The sequence below is a fragment of the Podarcis erhardii genome (genome assembly GCF_964252035.2).
Source record: "Podarcis erhardii genome assembly, chromosome: 13".
Classification (NCBI taxonomy): domain Eukaryota; kingdom Metazoa; phylum Chordata; class Lepidosauria; order Squamata; family Lacertidae; genus Podarcis; species Podarcis erhardii.
Genome location: NC_138502.1, coordinates 50,774,526 through 50,790,941, shown reverse-complemented (window position 1 = coordinate 50,790,941; position 16,416 = coordinate 50,774,526). Strand labels below are relative to the sequence as shown.

The following is a 16,416-nucleotide window of genomic DNA, read 5'->3' as shown; positions in this document are numbered from 1 at the left end:
AGAGGGTGGAATCCACCAGCGTACACGTTCCCCGGGGCCCTCTCAAACCTGGTGCCAGCTCTGAGGGAACTCATCTACTATTTTAATGACTAATCGCCTGGTTTGGAGCTACCCTTGATTCCATTTGCTTTTACCAGCCTGAATAATTTGGTCTCATCAGGAAACCAAACCATCACACAGTTCACAACCTGCTCCGGATCATTTATGAACAAGTTACAGGGGACTCCACTTCTTACATCCATCCATCGTGACAGCTGTCCATTTATGCCTACTCTCTGCTTCCTGTTCTTTAACCAAGCTATACGTGTACAGAGGCATACCTCTTCTAATTCTATCACTGCTCCATTTACTGTGGGAGAGAGGCTTGTTATATTTATTATTATTCATCATTCCATTCACTCAATGCATTTATACTTCCACTCTTCAACTGAAAAACATCCCAAAGCAGCTTCTATCAACAAAAATAATGCAAGCCTTCAACTGAAAAGGTACAACACAAAAGGAAAGTGGGATGGGTAGGCAAGAGGAAACCAAGCAAACTCATGCACCTCTTTCATGGTTGCAAGGTGGTCGTGATGATTTTTACTATTTAATATATTGCTATTTATTTCTCAGGCTAACTGTTAGGATTCAGTGTTGCTCAGACTGATAACCTGAGGTCTCCTCAAAAAAGGAACAAGGGCAGCTGGAACCTCCAGCAGATCTCCATACTACCAATGAACCTGAGGAGCTATCCCTGCCCCAGGACTGGAGGTCCTTACCCAGCTTCCTGGGTTCCTAGTCAGTTCTCCAACACCCAACAAGACCACAGGAACAGGAGAGCAAGCCAGGGAGGATCTGCAGAGTCACTGCCAAAGCACCTGGCTATCTGCCTGGGAAGAAGACATGCACAAGCACTTTCTGTGGATCAGGGCCTGAGAACTTCGTTGCTTAACTAACAGCTCTTATGACAGCTCCAATCTTCCTGATGTCAGGATGCAGACAATGCCCCAGAAAACATGCCTTTTGTTTGGTTAAAAGGAGAAATATTTTAGGTATAACGAAAAGGAGAATTTCCTGGACGCCAAGATCCAGGTTCGGGGCAAGTACTTTTAGGTGAGAGCCCCAGCAGAGATTTAAAATCACAATATATGCAGCATAATAAAGTGTGGGAATATAGGCAGTTAGTACTTTAAAATATCCCCTTCTAAGTTGCTTCTAAAATTCCCCACTTTCCATAGCACAGAAAGAGACCACACGTTTGGTAAGTTAAAAATTGTTTACTTACAAACTCCTCAGAGGTCAGATTCATGTGCTTTTCCATACAGCAGCAAAAAAAAGACAGGCAGTTTAACTTGGGTTAAAAAATGCCAAGTTTCTAAATTTTTGTATAGAATCACAAAAATAGCTTGTTTAAGCCACACATCCAGCTTAGACCTCCTTACTAGTAGGGTTCATATGGTGGAAGTGAGAGAACAAAGAGTTTGGTAGCCCTTCCTCCCAAGGTGAGGGGGAGTGTCCTAGGTAAGCCTGCCAGGACAGCTTACTCTATGGTCTTAACCTCTTTGTGCATTCATTAGAGTTACGCATGTTGGATATATGTGGCTGATTTATCCCACAAAACATTGGTATTAACAAACTGTAAGCAGCAATAAACCAAGATGAGAGCTATCACTTTATTCCAATAATGTTTTACAAATTTTCTTGGAACTGCTGGTCCATTTTCTTCATGTCTTACACTACAAAAATCTTAACAATTGTTTTCCTCATTCAGGAAAAAAAACTGCCAAAACTTGCTCCAAGAATTAGGCAGACTTTGTTGTTGTTTAGTCGTTTAGTCGTGTCCGACTCTTCGTGACCCCATGGACCAGAGCACGCCAGGCACTTCTGTCTTCCACTGCCTCCCGCAGTTTGGTCAAACTCATGCTGGTAACCTCGAAAACACTGTCCAACCATCTCGTCCTCTGTCGCCCCCTTCTCCTTGTGCCCTCCATCTTTCCCAACATCAGGGTCTTCTCCAGGGAATCTTCTCTTCTCATGAGGTGGCCAAAGTACTGGAGCCTCAGCTTCAGGATCTGTCCTTCCAGTGAGCACTCAGGGCTGATTTCCTTCAGAATGGATAGGTTTGATCTACTACATAGTGATAAATCTTTGATGGCATAAACAATAAATGGAGCATAAACAATAAATGGATACCATGTTGTCATGAATAAATCATTCCCCCCCCCCCAATCCCTTGCCTAATTTGATGTGCAGGTTCTTCAGCTAAAATAATGTTCCTTGCTCATTCTATCTACGCTTTAGTGGAAAGTTCCTCCCCATCTTTCCAATGCTTATCCACCTCCATCCTTGCTGCAGCCAAGAGCATCCTAATACATTCTTTGTGAAGTAGCTCCTTATTAATAGTGATAACAAGGCTGGGCTCTCAACTTGAGCCCTATCATTTGTCCAGTTATTTCTGCAGTACAGCGGTACCTCCGGTTACAAACTTAATTCGTTCCAGAGGTCTGTTCTTAAGCTGAAACCGTTCTTAACATGAAGTGCGCTTCCGCTAATGGGGCCTCTGCCAGCACGCGACTTCTGCTTGCACCCAGGGGCAAAGTTCACAACAAGGGACATCTACTTCCGGGTTAGCGGAGCTTGTTACCCAAAGAATTCGTAAGGAGGACGGTACGTAACCCGAGGTTTCGCTGTAGTCAAAAATAACCCTACCGATAGTCTTCCACAGCAGGACAGTGTTACTGCATGTAGGCCAAACTCCTTCTGCCTCTGCATCCTCTTCAGGGATTTGGAGATAGAGCTTTATTTATTTATTATAAATATTTATTATACTGCTGTATCATAAAGATACACCACAGCAGTTTACAACAATATAAAAATATGAAACCAAATGATAAAATCATAAGTTAGAAACATGTAGGTAGCCATCAAAAGAGCCATTTATCTTTCATTACTTTTTAAGAATAAGCAAAAAAAAAAAAAAAAAATCTCTTAGTCTTACCACAACTAATTGCAAGAGCTTCATTCTTATACGTAAAGGTTAGAACATTCCTCTAATACATGTTTCAGGCCTAGCTGTGTTTGAGAGAAGAACCGCATTGTCCACATACATGAGTCTGGAGGCATCCTGGCTTCTGCAAAATTTCAGTTTATGACGTTCTGGAGAGTTAAATCAGGGAACAAGGGGAGCTAGACTACAACACTAATTCCTCTCGCAGTTGCAACAGAATTTGACAGAGGACCTCCCACACAACATCTGATTTCCATTCTACTTTCCAACTGTAATTGTTCCGTGAGATAAAACAGACTTTTATCAATTGATGCACTCTTTTGGTTGTTCTGCAACCATCCCCTAGGTGAGTGGTTTTCAACCAGTGCGCCGTGGCACCCTGGGGCGTCTTGAGTGGTGGTCAGGCGTGCCGTGGGCAACCCTGGCCTCTGTCTCTCTTTCCTTCCTTCCCTCCTCTGATGCCTTCTCGTGTCTCTGCCACCCAAAGGCTTGCACAGCTGTGTTTTTGTAGTGGCCCAGGCTACAAGTTCTCCAGGCGAAAGCAGCCTCCGGGGCTGGCCAGGGGAGATGAGAGCTGGTTGCCGAGAGCCAAGGTGGCCTCAGAGTGAGTAAGCAAGCAGGCAAAGATTCCTGAGGAAAGGGGAAAGGAGGCTGAAGGAACCCTCCACAAGGAAGGGTCTCCGCAAAAGAGGTGAGGGGTGGGCAGCTCAGCAGGCAAGGGGAGCTCCTGAGACTCAGAGCACGTTTCCCTCCAGGGGAGCCACAGAAAGAACCCAGTTGGTCACGGGAGCTGTGGACTCAAAAAGGTTGACAACTTCTTCCTTGGGTTATCAAATCAAAGGCTGATTTGAGACCTACCATCACTATTATCATCATCAATTTATTAATCACTAATAGGGATGCGGGTGGCGCTGTAGTCTAAGCCACTGAGCCTCTTGGGCTTGCAGATCAGAAGGCCAGTGGTTCGAATCCCTGCGACTGGGTGAGCTCCAGTCGCTCTGTCCCAGCTCCTGCCAACCTAGCAGTTTGAAAGCACACCAGTGCAAGTAGATAAACAGGTACCACTGTGGCGGGAAGGTAAACTGCATTTCCGTGCACTCTGGTTTCCATCACGGTATTTCGTTGTGGCGGAAGTGGTTTAGTCATGCCGGCCGCATGACCCAGAAAGCTGTCTGTGGATAAACACCGTCTCCCTCAGCCTGAAAGCGAGATGAACGCCGCAACCTCATAGTCACCTTTGACTTTACTTAACCATCCAAAGGTCCTTTACCTTTTAATATTAATCACAACAGCTAGTAGTCATCAGAGTTAAGATGTGGGAATTCAAAACTTTCCAGCCTGTGGGTTGCATCCAACACGGGATGCACTAATTTCCACTCACACAATCAAGTTTCCTCTTCTCTCCTTTTAAACCCTCAAAATCTTCCCCAGGTGAAGTTCCAGCCCTCTGGAGCTGATTTTGAGCTGCTAGGGAGAGGAGGGATGGGGAAATTCACTCTGCAATCCGAAGTCTCCTGACATAGCAGAACAGCAGAGCTGGATATGAGCCTCTGCCAGGATACATTAGAGAGAGAGAGTACAATTAAGCTTTGGCACAGGTAGGGTAGGACACCTGTGCAACTTCCTCACATAACGTCAGAGATTTCACTGGCTTGTTGGCAAAATTGTACGAATGGGGTATTGCCTAGTAGCTCTGTTCTGGGGAACTGCTAATATACCGGTACTAGAGGAATACTTGGGCTCCATGATCACTGCAGATGGTGACAGCAGTCACGAAATTAAAAGACGCCTGCTTCTTGGGAGAAAAGCAATGACAAACCTAGACAGCATCTTAAGAAGCAGAGACATCACCTTGCAGACAAAGGTCCGTATAGTTAAAGCCATGGTTTTCCCAGTAGTGATGTAGGGAAGTGAGAGCTGGACCATAAAGAAGGCTTTTGAAGCATAAAGAATTGATGCTTTTGAATTACGGTGCTGGAGGAGACTCTTGAGAGTCCCATGGACTGCAAGAAGATCAAACTGATCCATTCTGAAGGAAATCAGCCCTGAGTGCTCACTGGAAGGACAGATCCTGAAGCTGAGGCTCCAAGACTTTGGCCACCTCACGAGAAGAGAAGACTCCCTGGAAAAGACCCTGATGTTGGGAAAGATGGAGGGCACAAGGAGAAGGGGACGACAGAGGACGAGATGGTTGGACAGCGTTCTCGAAGCTACCAGCATGAGTTTGACCAAACTGCGGGAGGCAGTGGAAAACAGAAGTGCCTGGCGTGCTCTGGTCCAGGGGGTCACGAAGAGTTGGACACGACTAAATGACTAAACAACGACAAAGGAATACAATGAATGTACTCCTCAATGGCTACTATTACCTATAATTGTGGGTCCTAAGAGTGACATTAAATTTAATGAATTACACATCTTTCTCAATGCTGCAGCCCATCCATCAGCTGCCCAAATACGGAAAACCTCAACGAACTTGGACATTAACATTATGGAATAGAAATATGTCGGAAACAGCAACTCTGGGCAAGATAACCCACCAATGGAGAACACTAAAAGGACTAAAGACACCTGATGCATTTTATGCCACAAGGCAAAGGTTTGTTCCTTAAACAAATCAAGGAAGGGTGGACCTTTCTCCAGCTTGCCTCCACATATGGGCTTCTTGACACAGAAATATGAAAGTCTCCTTACTTTGTTGTTGATAGTTACATGTATATAAATCCAAAGCACCAACTCCCTATACAGTGGTACCTCGGCTTACATACGCTTCAGGTTACAGACTCTGCTAACCCAGAAATATTCATCATCAATCTTTATTACGGTCCAGAGACCCAACAAATCATTACAAAACAATACACAATTCATACAGCCTACCTCCAGGTTAAACAAGCATTTTGTTTAGAATATAGGGCTTATTTGATCTTGCAACCACCGATAAAAACTTTGCCGCTGCTAATGTTCTAACATTTGTCCGGTCTTCCAGTAGGAACCTGACATAGTGAGCCTCTGATTTTCCCGGGAAAGGAAATATTACCTCAGGTTAAGAACTTTGCTTCAGGATGAGAACAGAAATCGTGCTCCAGCGGCGCAGCGGCAGCAGGTGGTGCTTCAGGTTAAGAACAGTTTCAGGTTAAGTACAGACCTCCGGAACAAATTAAGTACTTAACCTGAGGTACCACTGTATAGCACAAAAAACATTTTGAACATTAATATGTGAAAATTTGGTATATATCCTGTTTTTTGCATGTACATCTGGTCCCCGCTTCATGTTTTGCTATAGTTTATCTATATATAAAAGCAATAAAAAAATATTTTTAATAAAAAATGGAATCCAGTTGCTGTACACCTCTGATATCATTTTCCTTTCCCTCTCCCCATTCATCTCAAACTATTTCCATTTATCTCCTGTGATTTGCTTTCCCCACCTCCTTTCATACCTAACTTCTACCTGAACTGCAAACTGAAGGCCGAAGTTTGGGATGTGAGAATCCTGCCTAGTAAGAGCTAGCTTCTATTGTCCCAGACTGGCCAGAAGTACTGCCTGGCAACAGTAGCCCCAACAAGTCCATTGATTACACTGGCCAACAAAGTGCCTTTTAAATAAAAATTGCAAACACAACTCATGGGTACAAGTACAACCAACTGACCTAAAACAATGACCCATTTCCCCAAAATGCATTGGATTGCATCCAATGTTAAACCTACTCAAAGCAGACCCACCAAAATTAATGACATGACTAACTGAGGTCCATTAATTTCCATACATCTACTCTTGAGCAGAACCTAGCTGGCTACACCCCAAAATAATTGGATAAATCTTTCTGGAAAATCCACCCCAGCAAAGTCTATGGAAGAAAAATGCACAATACATGTCATTTAACTAATTCAAAATAACCCATTTCCTCTCTTTTCTACCCCAAGTTTGGCAGAAACCACCTTCATACTTACTGCTTCCACACTGCCAATCTGTTGAACCTTCTTCTACCTGACTCCCCTCCTGATTTCTCATTGTAATGGTGGGAGGCAATTCAGTTGACTTCACTTAACCATGACTATAATAAATAGGATAAAATAAACATTTCCTATTATTTAATATAGTTTTATAATATGTTATATTTTATACTATTACCAAATAAGTGTTTTCTATTGGGTATGAGGACAAATGTTGGGACTGGAGAAAAGCTCTTCTGAAACAGCTTAGGCTGCTGACTTTCTCTGGCCTTGGGCTGTTTGACAAAACCTCTCATGGTAAGATGATGTCCTGTGTGCTGTTGCTTTTATTGCAGTGAACATAAGAAGCTCAGCTTCTGTGAGAGCTTTGAGCTGATGACAGCATGCAGTTCCCTGGAGAGATCTTTAATCTTCCCTAGCAACTGCCTTTGAGAAAGCAGCACTCGGGTTCTTCACTTGCTTTATCCTTAAAGTATGTTTGGCTCTGCCTTGAGTGCTTTGCTGAGCACATGCATGGGTGCTCAATTCATTCACAGAAGCACCAAAGAAAGGGTGAAACGAACTGCTTCGGGCTTTGTCTGCAGTGAGTGTTTTTGGCAAATCTTCCTCATTGTGCTAGTACTGAAAAATAGCTTCTCTGATGGAAGCAGCAGTTTAGATGTCATACCTTTGTGTGGACCACTTAATCTGGCTCTACTCCAGCACCACTTTTCTGCGGAGGAATTGCAGTGTGCAGACTTGGGGGTGGCGGTGGGGACAGAACACACAATTCCCCTGTCAGCAGTGTGTATTTTGTAAACAAGGGCTCTGGTTTCTGTCTGACCTTTATATTTAATTCTTACTTCACAACAGTGGTGCAACCTAATTTATTGGAGCCACACACACACCCCGCAAGACATTTTGCTGCCTGAGCGGCTACGCTGCCCCATCTGATGACTAGAAGACCCCAGGATATCTTGCAACGTCACAGATGGTGCTAACATGAATCTCTTGGATCTCAAATGGGGACATCTGTAGAATTCTGAGGCAGGATATTTTAAAAGGTGGTCCCAGCATCTTCCTGCAAGGATCCCACCACCCTCTTTCTCCCTGTGCATTTTTTGAGTCCATTGTTCACACTTTATTTATTTACATGCTGTTTACTTGCCAAAGTGGCTTCTAAGCAGTTGTCCGCTGAATCAGGCAGCGACCCAGATACTTGACTGTCCCGTTTGAGAAAAAGCAATGAATCCAATATACAGACAACCAGTTCACAGAGGGTGCCTCCAACTTCCCTTTGAGTTGCTCTTCTGAAAAAGGAGCATTGTCATGATAGAAACAAGAACAATTCCCTGTGTTTTAAGATTCTTCGAAGTGGCCCTCTACGTTGAAAACAGAAAGGGGGATGACATAGTAAGAAGGGAAGCACAAGAGAGATGGGAGGAGCAAGCTTCCTCTGCGAATTCCACCCAAAAAAAGGAGTTCTCAACCCCCTTTCATTTCTTGTGGGAACAGGGAAACTGTCAGGGTCAAGGTGCTATTCCAATTACAGGCCTCCAAGTCAGCCCAAGGCTTAAGCAGATCATTCCAGAGCGAGAATAATAAATGCTTACTCTGAAAAGAATCGTAAGAGTTGGATGTGCGGGAAATCCCACCCATTCGTCAGAATCAATTTGTCAGAGTTTCCCACCCTGATTGTTCAAGACACAGGAACAAGCGACGACAACAGCTTGGGTAGGACTGCAATCTTCAGTGAAGTAAACATATCCAAGAGGAAGAGGTTGAGTTTGGACCATGATTTAGTGTCTTTTTCAATTTTCCTTAAAAAATGGGTGGGGGCAGGGCAATTCAGGATAAAGGTCCACACACACCACACCCCAATTTTTCTACATTGACATCCCAGTAATTGAGAAATTTAAAGAACAGATAGATACAGATGTTAGGGGATTATATTGATTAAGATTCGGATTTAGAGAAATTGTTATTATGACCACCCAGTGTTCCAACCTGATATACGGTGTGTATAATCCTGAGGGGCCACTTTGAAGGACCTGGCACCAGGGCAGCCATCCCATCCATGAGCAGACTGGAGAGGCGATCCTGAGTCCCCCAGCCACCACTTAATCATTGGGCCAGGGTTTCAAGGAAGGAAGAAATAAGGGGAGGGGCGAGGGGAGAGGGCAACCTCATCTGGTACCCCTACACAAAGTTATTGCTTCATAATCTGTGTCATTCATGAAGACTATAGTCTGTTAAGATGTACAGTTTGTCAGTACAGTGGTGCCTCGCAAGACGAAAATAATCCGTTCCGCGAGTCTCTTCGTCTAGCGGTTTTTTCGTCTTGCGAAGCAACCCTATTAGCGGCTTAGCGGCTTAGCGCTATTAGCGGCTTAGCAGCTTAGAAAAGGGGGGGAGGGAAAAAACTCGCAAGACTCGCAAGACGAAAACGTCTTGCGAGCAAGCCCATAGGGAAATTCGTCTTGCGAAACGCCTCGAAAAACGGAAAACCCTTTCGTCTAGCGGGTTTTTCGTCTTGCGAGGCATTCGTCTTGCGGGGCACCACTGTAACCTGTTCCGATTTAAGCAGCTTCTTGCTGAACCCAGTTATAATAATGCGAGCAAGGAAGCAGACATTTAATCATGTTTGAAGAACTGATAATGAACTTCACACAAAGCCCCAGGGGTTTGTCTCTGAAATTTATAGAATACAGTATGGTTGAAAGAGAATCAAAAGATTGTGACAGCAAACAGGATTATCTGGGTGAGCTTGGGAATTGCTGGATCAGATGAGCAGGTGGGGAAAATAGATTCATAGATGTAGATCATACGTGTGGGGTAATTAATAAAAGAATTGTCTGGATCCCTAGATCTAAAGTGTGGGGCTAAACATGCTCTCCAGCAACACACAGCCCCCAGCAGAGATTTAAAAGTCACAAGCAGCAGCATATTGTGGGAATATAGGCTGTTAAACCTTTTAAACTTCTTGTTCTGAGTCGCTACCAGAGCTTCCCCATTTCTACCCCTCTTAGCACTGAACAGACCACACACCTTGGGAAGTTTTAAAATGCTTTACTTACAAAGTTCCAAAAGTCAGGTTCATGCATTTATCCATGCAGCAGCATATAAACACAGGCAAAAACATTGGGGTACAAAATATAGTGAAACAGCTCTAAGCACATGGTCTGAACTAATAGCGGGCAAGTTCAGGCTCAGGCACAAACTTTATCTGAGAGTTCACATGGTGAAAGAGAATGACCAAAGCAGGAAATTTAACTCCCTTCCTTCTAGGTGAGGGGCATGACCTAGCTGTGTCTAGCAATACAACTCTGTGGTCTTAATTGCTTTTTGCATTAACTAGCATTACACATGCTATAGCTACATGAGACAGCAATTTCCCACAAAAGAGTGTTTGAAACTATGGAACAAGAAGCTGGAGAAGTCACAGAGAAGACTCTATCAAAGGTGACACCTCACATGTTTTAATGCTGTCAAACATTATGGGCAAGTACATATACAATCACCTAATTTAAGTCGGGCTGCTGACAAGAAGCCCCCCAGAGTCTCACAGAGTTGTGGAGAATCGTGGGGATCAGGAATGGGGTGACCTGTTTGTGAAATACAATGTCTGGCTCTTTGTTACTTGGACTATTGTGGCTTTTGGGGGGAGGCAGTGTGTGTCCAGTACAGTTTAGGCCTTTAAAGAAGACCATCAGCATTTTGAACTGGGCCCACAAACTGGTGACCAAGGCAGTTCTGTATCATAGTCTCTGGATGGCAAACACCAACAGCTTTAGTGCTGAATTCTGAACACTTTTCAGAGATCAGATAAACTGCATGGCAGTAATATGACCTTAAGGTTACCAAAATGACCCAGTTTACCTTCAGCTACTTTCTCACAGAAATATCAGTATGCTGTAACCTCAGCTCAAGTATTAACAGCAGGAGGGCTTTATAATTAAAAGCTTAACTCATGCTCAAAACATAACCATCTTAAGCCTGAGTGTGTTTTCATGCGGCTTAGGAAACTCCTCTCATATTTTGTGTGTGTGTGTGTGTGTGTGTGTGTGTGAGAGAGAGAGAGAGAGAGAGAGAGAGAGAGAGAGAGAGAGAGAGAGAGAAAGGTCTGAAATCTTCTAATATTTGAGTTTGGACAGAAAAATAAATTTAGACTGTGAACTACAGTGGTGCCCCGCAAGACGAATGCCTCGCAAGACGGAAAACTCGCTAGATGAAAGAGTTTTCCGTTTTGGAGGTGCTTCGCAAAACGAATTTCCTATGGGCTTGCTTCGCAAGACAAAAATGTCTTGCGAGTTCCTGCGGGGTTTTTTTCCTCCCCCCCCCTTTTTCTAAGCCGCTAAGCCGCTTATCCACTTATCCACTAAGCCGATAAGCCGCTAAAAGCCGCTAAACCGCTAATAGCGCTAATCTGCCAATGAGCTTGCTTCGCAAGACGAAAAAACCGCTAGACGAAGAGACTCAAGGAACGGATTCTTTTCGTCTTGCGAGGCACCACTGTAGTTTGCTTTATATTTTCATTAGGGGCTGTTTTACATTTGCAGTAGAAGGAGAAATACTGAAAGCCCTAGAGGATTTGTCCAGTAACAATTTACCTCTGCCTTTGGCAGAGTCACAATTCCTGGACGGCCAGGACAACACCAGCTTTGGTGAAGATGCAAGGGCCATCCTATGTATCTCTACTCTATCTTTCTGTTGAGGTGTATCTGTGCTTTGTTGGTTTTCAGTAACTGCCCACAAGACCTTGGTCAATGGGTGGTCTATAAACAGCAGAAACAAAAAAATTAAAGCTGATTTAACTCTCAAATGTGAAAATATTGCTAGCAGTGCAATTATTTGAATGATTCTCCCTTTCTTGTTCCAACAGGCTTTGGGGAATTGATGGCTTTTAATGAAAGGGCTGGTGCTGTGCTGTTTTTACTGTGATTATCTGTATGGTTTTAATGCATTTTGATCTATCTACATAATATATACTTTTAATTCTGACAATGTTTAATTGTTTTTTAATTGTTGTTTTTTTCTTTGTTTTTAGCTCTTCTTTTATCTGTCAGCTGCCTAGAGTCCCTGTCAGGGAAAAAGGTGGGGTATAAATATATATATTACTACTACTATGACATTTCCTTTTACGGTATAATGCATCTAGTTGCGAGCCCATTCCTTGTCTTACCCGTTACATTTCCTCATTGTTGCTTGGGCTTAATTTGTGTCAGGGCTCAGCATGGATTTTCAGTATCAGCGCTCAGCCCTATAAAAGAAAAAGTAAGTAAAAAGAAAAGGGGTGGTAATCAAGGTTGCAACATTCAATTAATTAATGATTTAGAGTAATCATTTTTTAAAAAAATCATTGACTCAAAAAAGTGTCCCTGTTAAGGGAAATATAGATTTTGCAACACAACTATATATATATATATATATATAAACTGCAGGTGGCATATACTGTCACAAAAGAGGCATTCTCATTTTACTCTCACACAGAAGGAATGCCTCATAAGACGACACATGCAGGCATCATCTAAAAACAAAGAGAACATGCTTCTTGGCTCAAAATTGTTTTGACCATATGTATATTTAGGTGACAAGGGGCGCGGGTGGCACTGTGGGTTAAACCACAGAGCCTAGGACTTGTCGATCAGAAAGTTGGCAGTTCGAATCCCCGTGACTGGGTGAGCTCCCATTGCTCGGTCCCTGCTCCTGCCACCCTAGCAGTTTGAAAGCATGTCAAAGTGCAAGTAGATAAATAGGTACCACTCCGGCGGGAAGGTAAACGGCATTTCCGTGCGCTGCTCTGGTCCGCCAGAAGCGGCTTAGTCATGCTGCCCACATGACTCGGAAGCTGTACGCCGGCTCCCTTGGCCAGTAAAGTGAGACGAGCACCACAACCCCAGAGTCGATCACGACTGGACCTAATGGTCAGGGGTCCCCTTTACCTTTATCTTTATATTTAGGCGACAGCTCAATTACAATGTCTTTAATCAGACTGCAGTAACAGGCTTAATGAGAGAAAGTGCAGTTGAGGCCTGCTCCATGTGCCTTCATCCCCAAGACTCCTCATTGCCTATTCTCTATAGTTTCAGGATTCAGGGCATTATTGCCAGTCAGTGTTCATACAGTAACGTGGAACACCTGTTTGCTTTTCTCTCCCATCAACTGGGCACTGATTTATCCTCCAGAAGTCATGTTTGCTTCGTAGGATAAAGTCAAGTTACAGAACACACACATACACACCTGCAACAGTCCCTATCTGTGGTTTGTTTATGTTTTCTCTTGTGCAAAGCCCAATTACTTCCCTGATCCGATTACATTTTTAACAGTGGGCCTGTGCTGATCAGTCGGACAATGAAAGAATGCTTTCTACAGACAAGGCTGGGGTTTCTCAAGATTTAGCAGTTACCCAGGAATGAAGAAAAATATTAACTGTAAGAGAGAGAGCATCCACCAACCAAGGGCTGCAAATGTGCAAAGACTTTCCAGCTAGAAACTGGGGGGGGGGGGGGTTGACGAAAGCTACATGGGGCAGAATTTGGCCAGGGGAGGGGGGTTATCCAGTTTTCTGAACCAGATTGAGGAAAAAAAACACAAACAAAGGAGAGTATTTGCACAAGAGCATTTTTTTTTTAATTTTCTTCCTGCCCTCCATTAAAAAGGAACTTTCTTAGCATGGAAAAGGAGGAGATATACCCCCAAACTCTCCAAAACAGTATAGTTAGAGGAAGTTAACCACAGAGAAAGAGAAAACATTATTCAGAAGGGGTCTTACAGAGCGACTGGCTATGCTGAAAACAGAAACCTAAAGCACTAAAGTTCTGAGCCAATCACAGGGGGATTTCCTGCTCTTCCCCCTCCACCAAAGTTGTATGATGGGTTGGCACCCAAGTTAGGCACTCACACCTACTTAATGCCCAGGGGGCGTGGGGGTGTTTGAACTGCCCCTGCCCCCCTGCACAGGAGTGCTCAAGGTTAGGCCACCCCACCCTTATTGCAGTCCCAGGTCCCTTCTCTCACTCATCACGTTGAAGGAGAACATGACTTCTCCTAGCCCTCCAACTTGCCTTTCATTCAGAGTGTGGCTGGCAATCAGCGACAGAAGTTGTGGGGAATGGTCTCTCTTCTGGGCCTGCAGGAAAAAGAGCTGAAGATTAATCCCCACACACCAAGGAACCTTCCAGCCATGGCACCCCTGGAGGAAATGCAGGCTTTTACTGCAGCTACTATGATGTCCAGCAGTAGAGGGCAGCATGGAGTCACTGGCCCCCGAGCCACCAAGGAACAAATTTGGGGGGGGGGGGGGGGAGTGTGTGGTGTGCCCATCTGGAAAATGGCAACAATATTCCATTTGACATGGTGATAAAAAAGAACCACACACACCCCCCAAAAAAAAACCCACCCACCGCAAAGAATTACAGCTTTTGCTCCACTGGCTCATGGAACTTATCTGGTCATCTGTCTGATCAGAACATTGCTTTTAAATAAATGAAAGGAAAGCATGCCTGCATCTGCGGAAAGCCTTACACCATGCAGTGAGGAACTGCACCAGCAAACAGGGGAAGCCACCCATTTGCAACTTTTATCAGCTGCAAGGGGTCTCAAAAGCAAACATCCCTGCTGGAATCTTATGGAATGTAACGAAGATTCTTGTGATGCCTATGGACTTATGCATATGCACTGCAGCAACCCCAGTGCAACTGGACCCTACATTTTTAAATGCATACATGTGCATATTTCACTATTAGCATGTTAAAGGTGTATTCACACGTTTTGCTTTTCTCCTCCAGGGCTGTCAGTACCAGGATATGCGAAGACTGTTGGGTTTGCAGCAAGGACCGGAGAAAAACCATTCAGTCACTTAACAACAAGTAAACAAGTCCCACTGAACTCGTGGGGACTTACTTTCAAGTAAATACCGCATAGAATGCTGCCCTAGAGCTACAATCCTGTACACACTTACCTGAGAGCAAATCCAATAGAAGTCAGTGGGGCTTACTTCCGAGTAAACACAGGTAGGGTCGGGCTGCAATTCTACGGGTATTTATTAGGGAGGCAATCCCCGATGGCTTCAGGGAGGCTTTCTTCTGCGTGCACGGGCACGGCACATCCTCAGGTCCGCACTCGCGTCTCCACCGATCGCGGATCTGCCGTTCCAGCGCTGCGCCCAGTTGCGCCCGAGCAAGGGGCCGGAGGGGGCCGGGGAGGTTGTTTGGTCCCGCTCCAGATGTCTGGAGTCGGCGGCTTCGCTGCAAGTCCCTTTCCCTTGGCCAGAGGGCAGCGGCCCCCTCCGGGCAAGGAGCGGCCCCCAGCTTCGCGGCTCCGGGCGGAGTCCCCGCCCCGGCAGGGAGATCCCCGTCCGCTCGCCATTGCGTCAGGCTGGCCCGGGGCAGCCCCGGCGTCCCCGCCCGGGGAATCCCTGCTCCGGCTCTCGCCCCGGGGGCAGAGGCTCCGGCTGGGCATTTTCCTCTCCCCGCCCCGGAAAAGCGCCGCGCTATAAATACTTCCCGCCCGCGCTATCTTGGGCTCGCTCCCGAAATAGCTCTCGCTTGCGCGCGGGCGGAGGAGCAGCAGCCGGGCACCCGCCCGCCTACCCACCGCGGGGGCCAAGCCGGAGCGCAGCCGCCGCCGCCGCCCGCCGCCTCGGGACCCGCCCGGCGCGCCCCCGCCCGGCCCCGCCGCGCGCAACCGGCTCCGCGGGGGCTAAATTTAGCCTGGCCGCTTGCGTCAATCACGCGCCTTCCTCTGCGTCAAGCCTCCTCGGCCCCGCCCCGCCTGGCCGGGAGCCCGCCGCGTCCGGGGCTGGGATTGGGCGCGGGGTCACGAGGGCCGGGGCCGCGCGCTGACGTCCCCGCGCCCATTGGCTCCCGGACGGGGCTCCCTCGCTGGACGGGGCGGGCTGCGCGCTGGCCAGGTCCCATTCCGCCTCTGCGCTGCGCCGCGCGACGGAGCCGCTTTGCGCGGAAGGGAGCTGCCCCCGGTCTGAGAAACAGGTGCGCACGGAAGTGCCCGGGCAGATGCGCGCAGCCTGGTCCTGTGCAAGGTGGCCGGGGGGGGGGGGACAATCCCCATTCACACGTTCGAGCAACGAGACTTAACCCGCCTGAACAATGGCCGGGGGGGGGGGGGAGTCTCGCAAAGCAAGTATTCTCGCGCGCAAAGGGCTTTTTGCAGCGCCTCTCGCCTTCCTCGCCTCGGGTCCGCGCTCTCTCCCGCAACCTGCAGGAATACTTTCCTGGGAAAGGAAGGCGGCGCGTGCGGACGCGTGTGCCAGGCTCGAGTCTCTTCCGAGATTCCGCAACAGGGTCCGGGCGGAGCAAAAGGGAAAGTGCCCGCCCTCCTTTCACCTGGCCGGGCATCCTGGATGCTCTCCGCCGGCTCGCTCGCTTCGCGTACAAGTCCGCGCCTCCCTCTCCGCGTTCCTGGCACCGGGACCGGGCCGCGTTGGCCTGAGCAGAAGCAAAGGCAAGGGGCCCGGCGCAAGAAAGCAGAAGCGCTCT

At 46.5% G+C, this 16,416-nt stretch overlaps 1 protein-coding gene and 2 long non-coding RNA genes across 4 annotated transcripts in view; all 3 read right to left on the bottom strand.

The window, feature by feature from the left end:
* The window catches only part of LOC309327219 (uncharacterized protein), a 76,737-nt gene extending 67,425 nt beyond the window's left edge, over positions 1–9,312 (bottom strand). The window contains exons 1-2 of one of the 2 annotated variants that reach the window (XR_014150434.1): positions 6,938–9,312; positions 1,240–4,188 (exon numbers count right to left, since the gene is read on the bottom strand). Coding sequence is in view for 1 of the 2 variants with exons in the window: in XM_081836394.1 (XP_081692520.1) it covers positions 6,938–6,998 (61 nt within the window). In the remaining variant the exon portion in view is untranslated. Of the gene's footprint in view, positions 1–1,239; positions 4,189–6,937 lie in introns of those variants that run through there. The other variant, XM_081836394.1, reaches the window with a different exon arrangement.
* A 660-nt stretch (positions 9,313–9,972) lies between these two features.
* Positions 9,973–11,097, bottom strand: LOC309326402. The gene is made up of 2 exons (XR_014150291.1): positions 10,799–11,097; positions 9,973–10,641 (listed from the first exon to the last, which is right to left on the bottom strand). It is a non-coding gene; the product is annotated as an uncharacterized lncRNA (long non-coding RNA).
* A 564-nt stretch (positions 11,098–11,661) lies between these two features.
* LOC309327223 lies at positions 11,662–15,402 on the bottom strand. The gene is made up of 3 exons (XR_014150441.1): positions 14,880–15,402; positions 13,984–14,048; positions 11,662–12,179 (listed from the first exon to the last, which is right to left on the bottom strand). It is a non-coding gene; the product is annotated as an uncharacterized lncRNA (long non-coding RNA).
* Between the last annotated feature and the right edge of the window lie 1,014 nt (positions 15,403–16,416).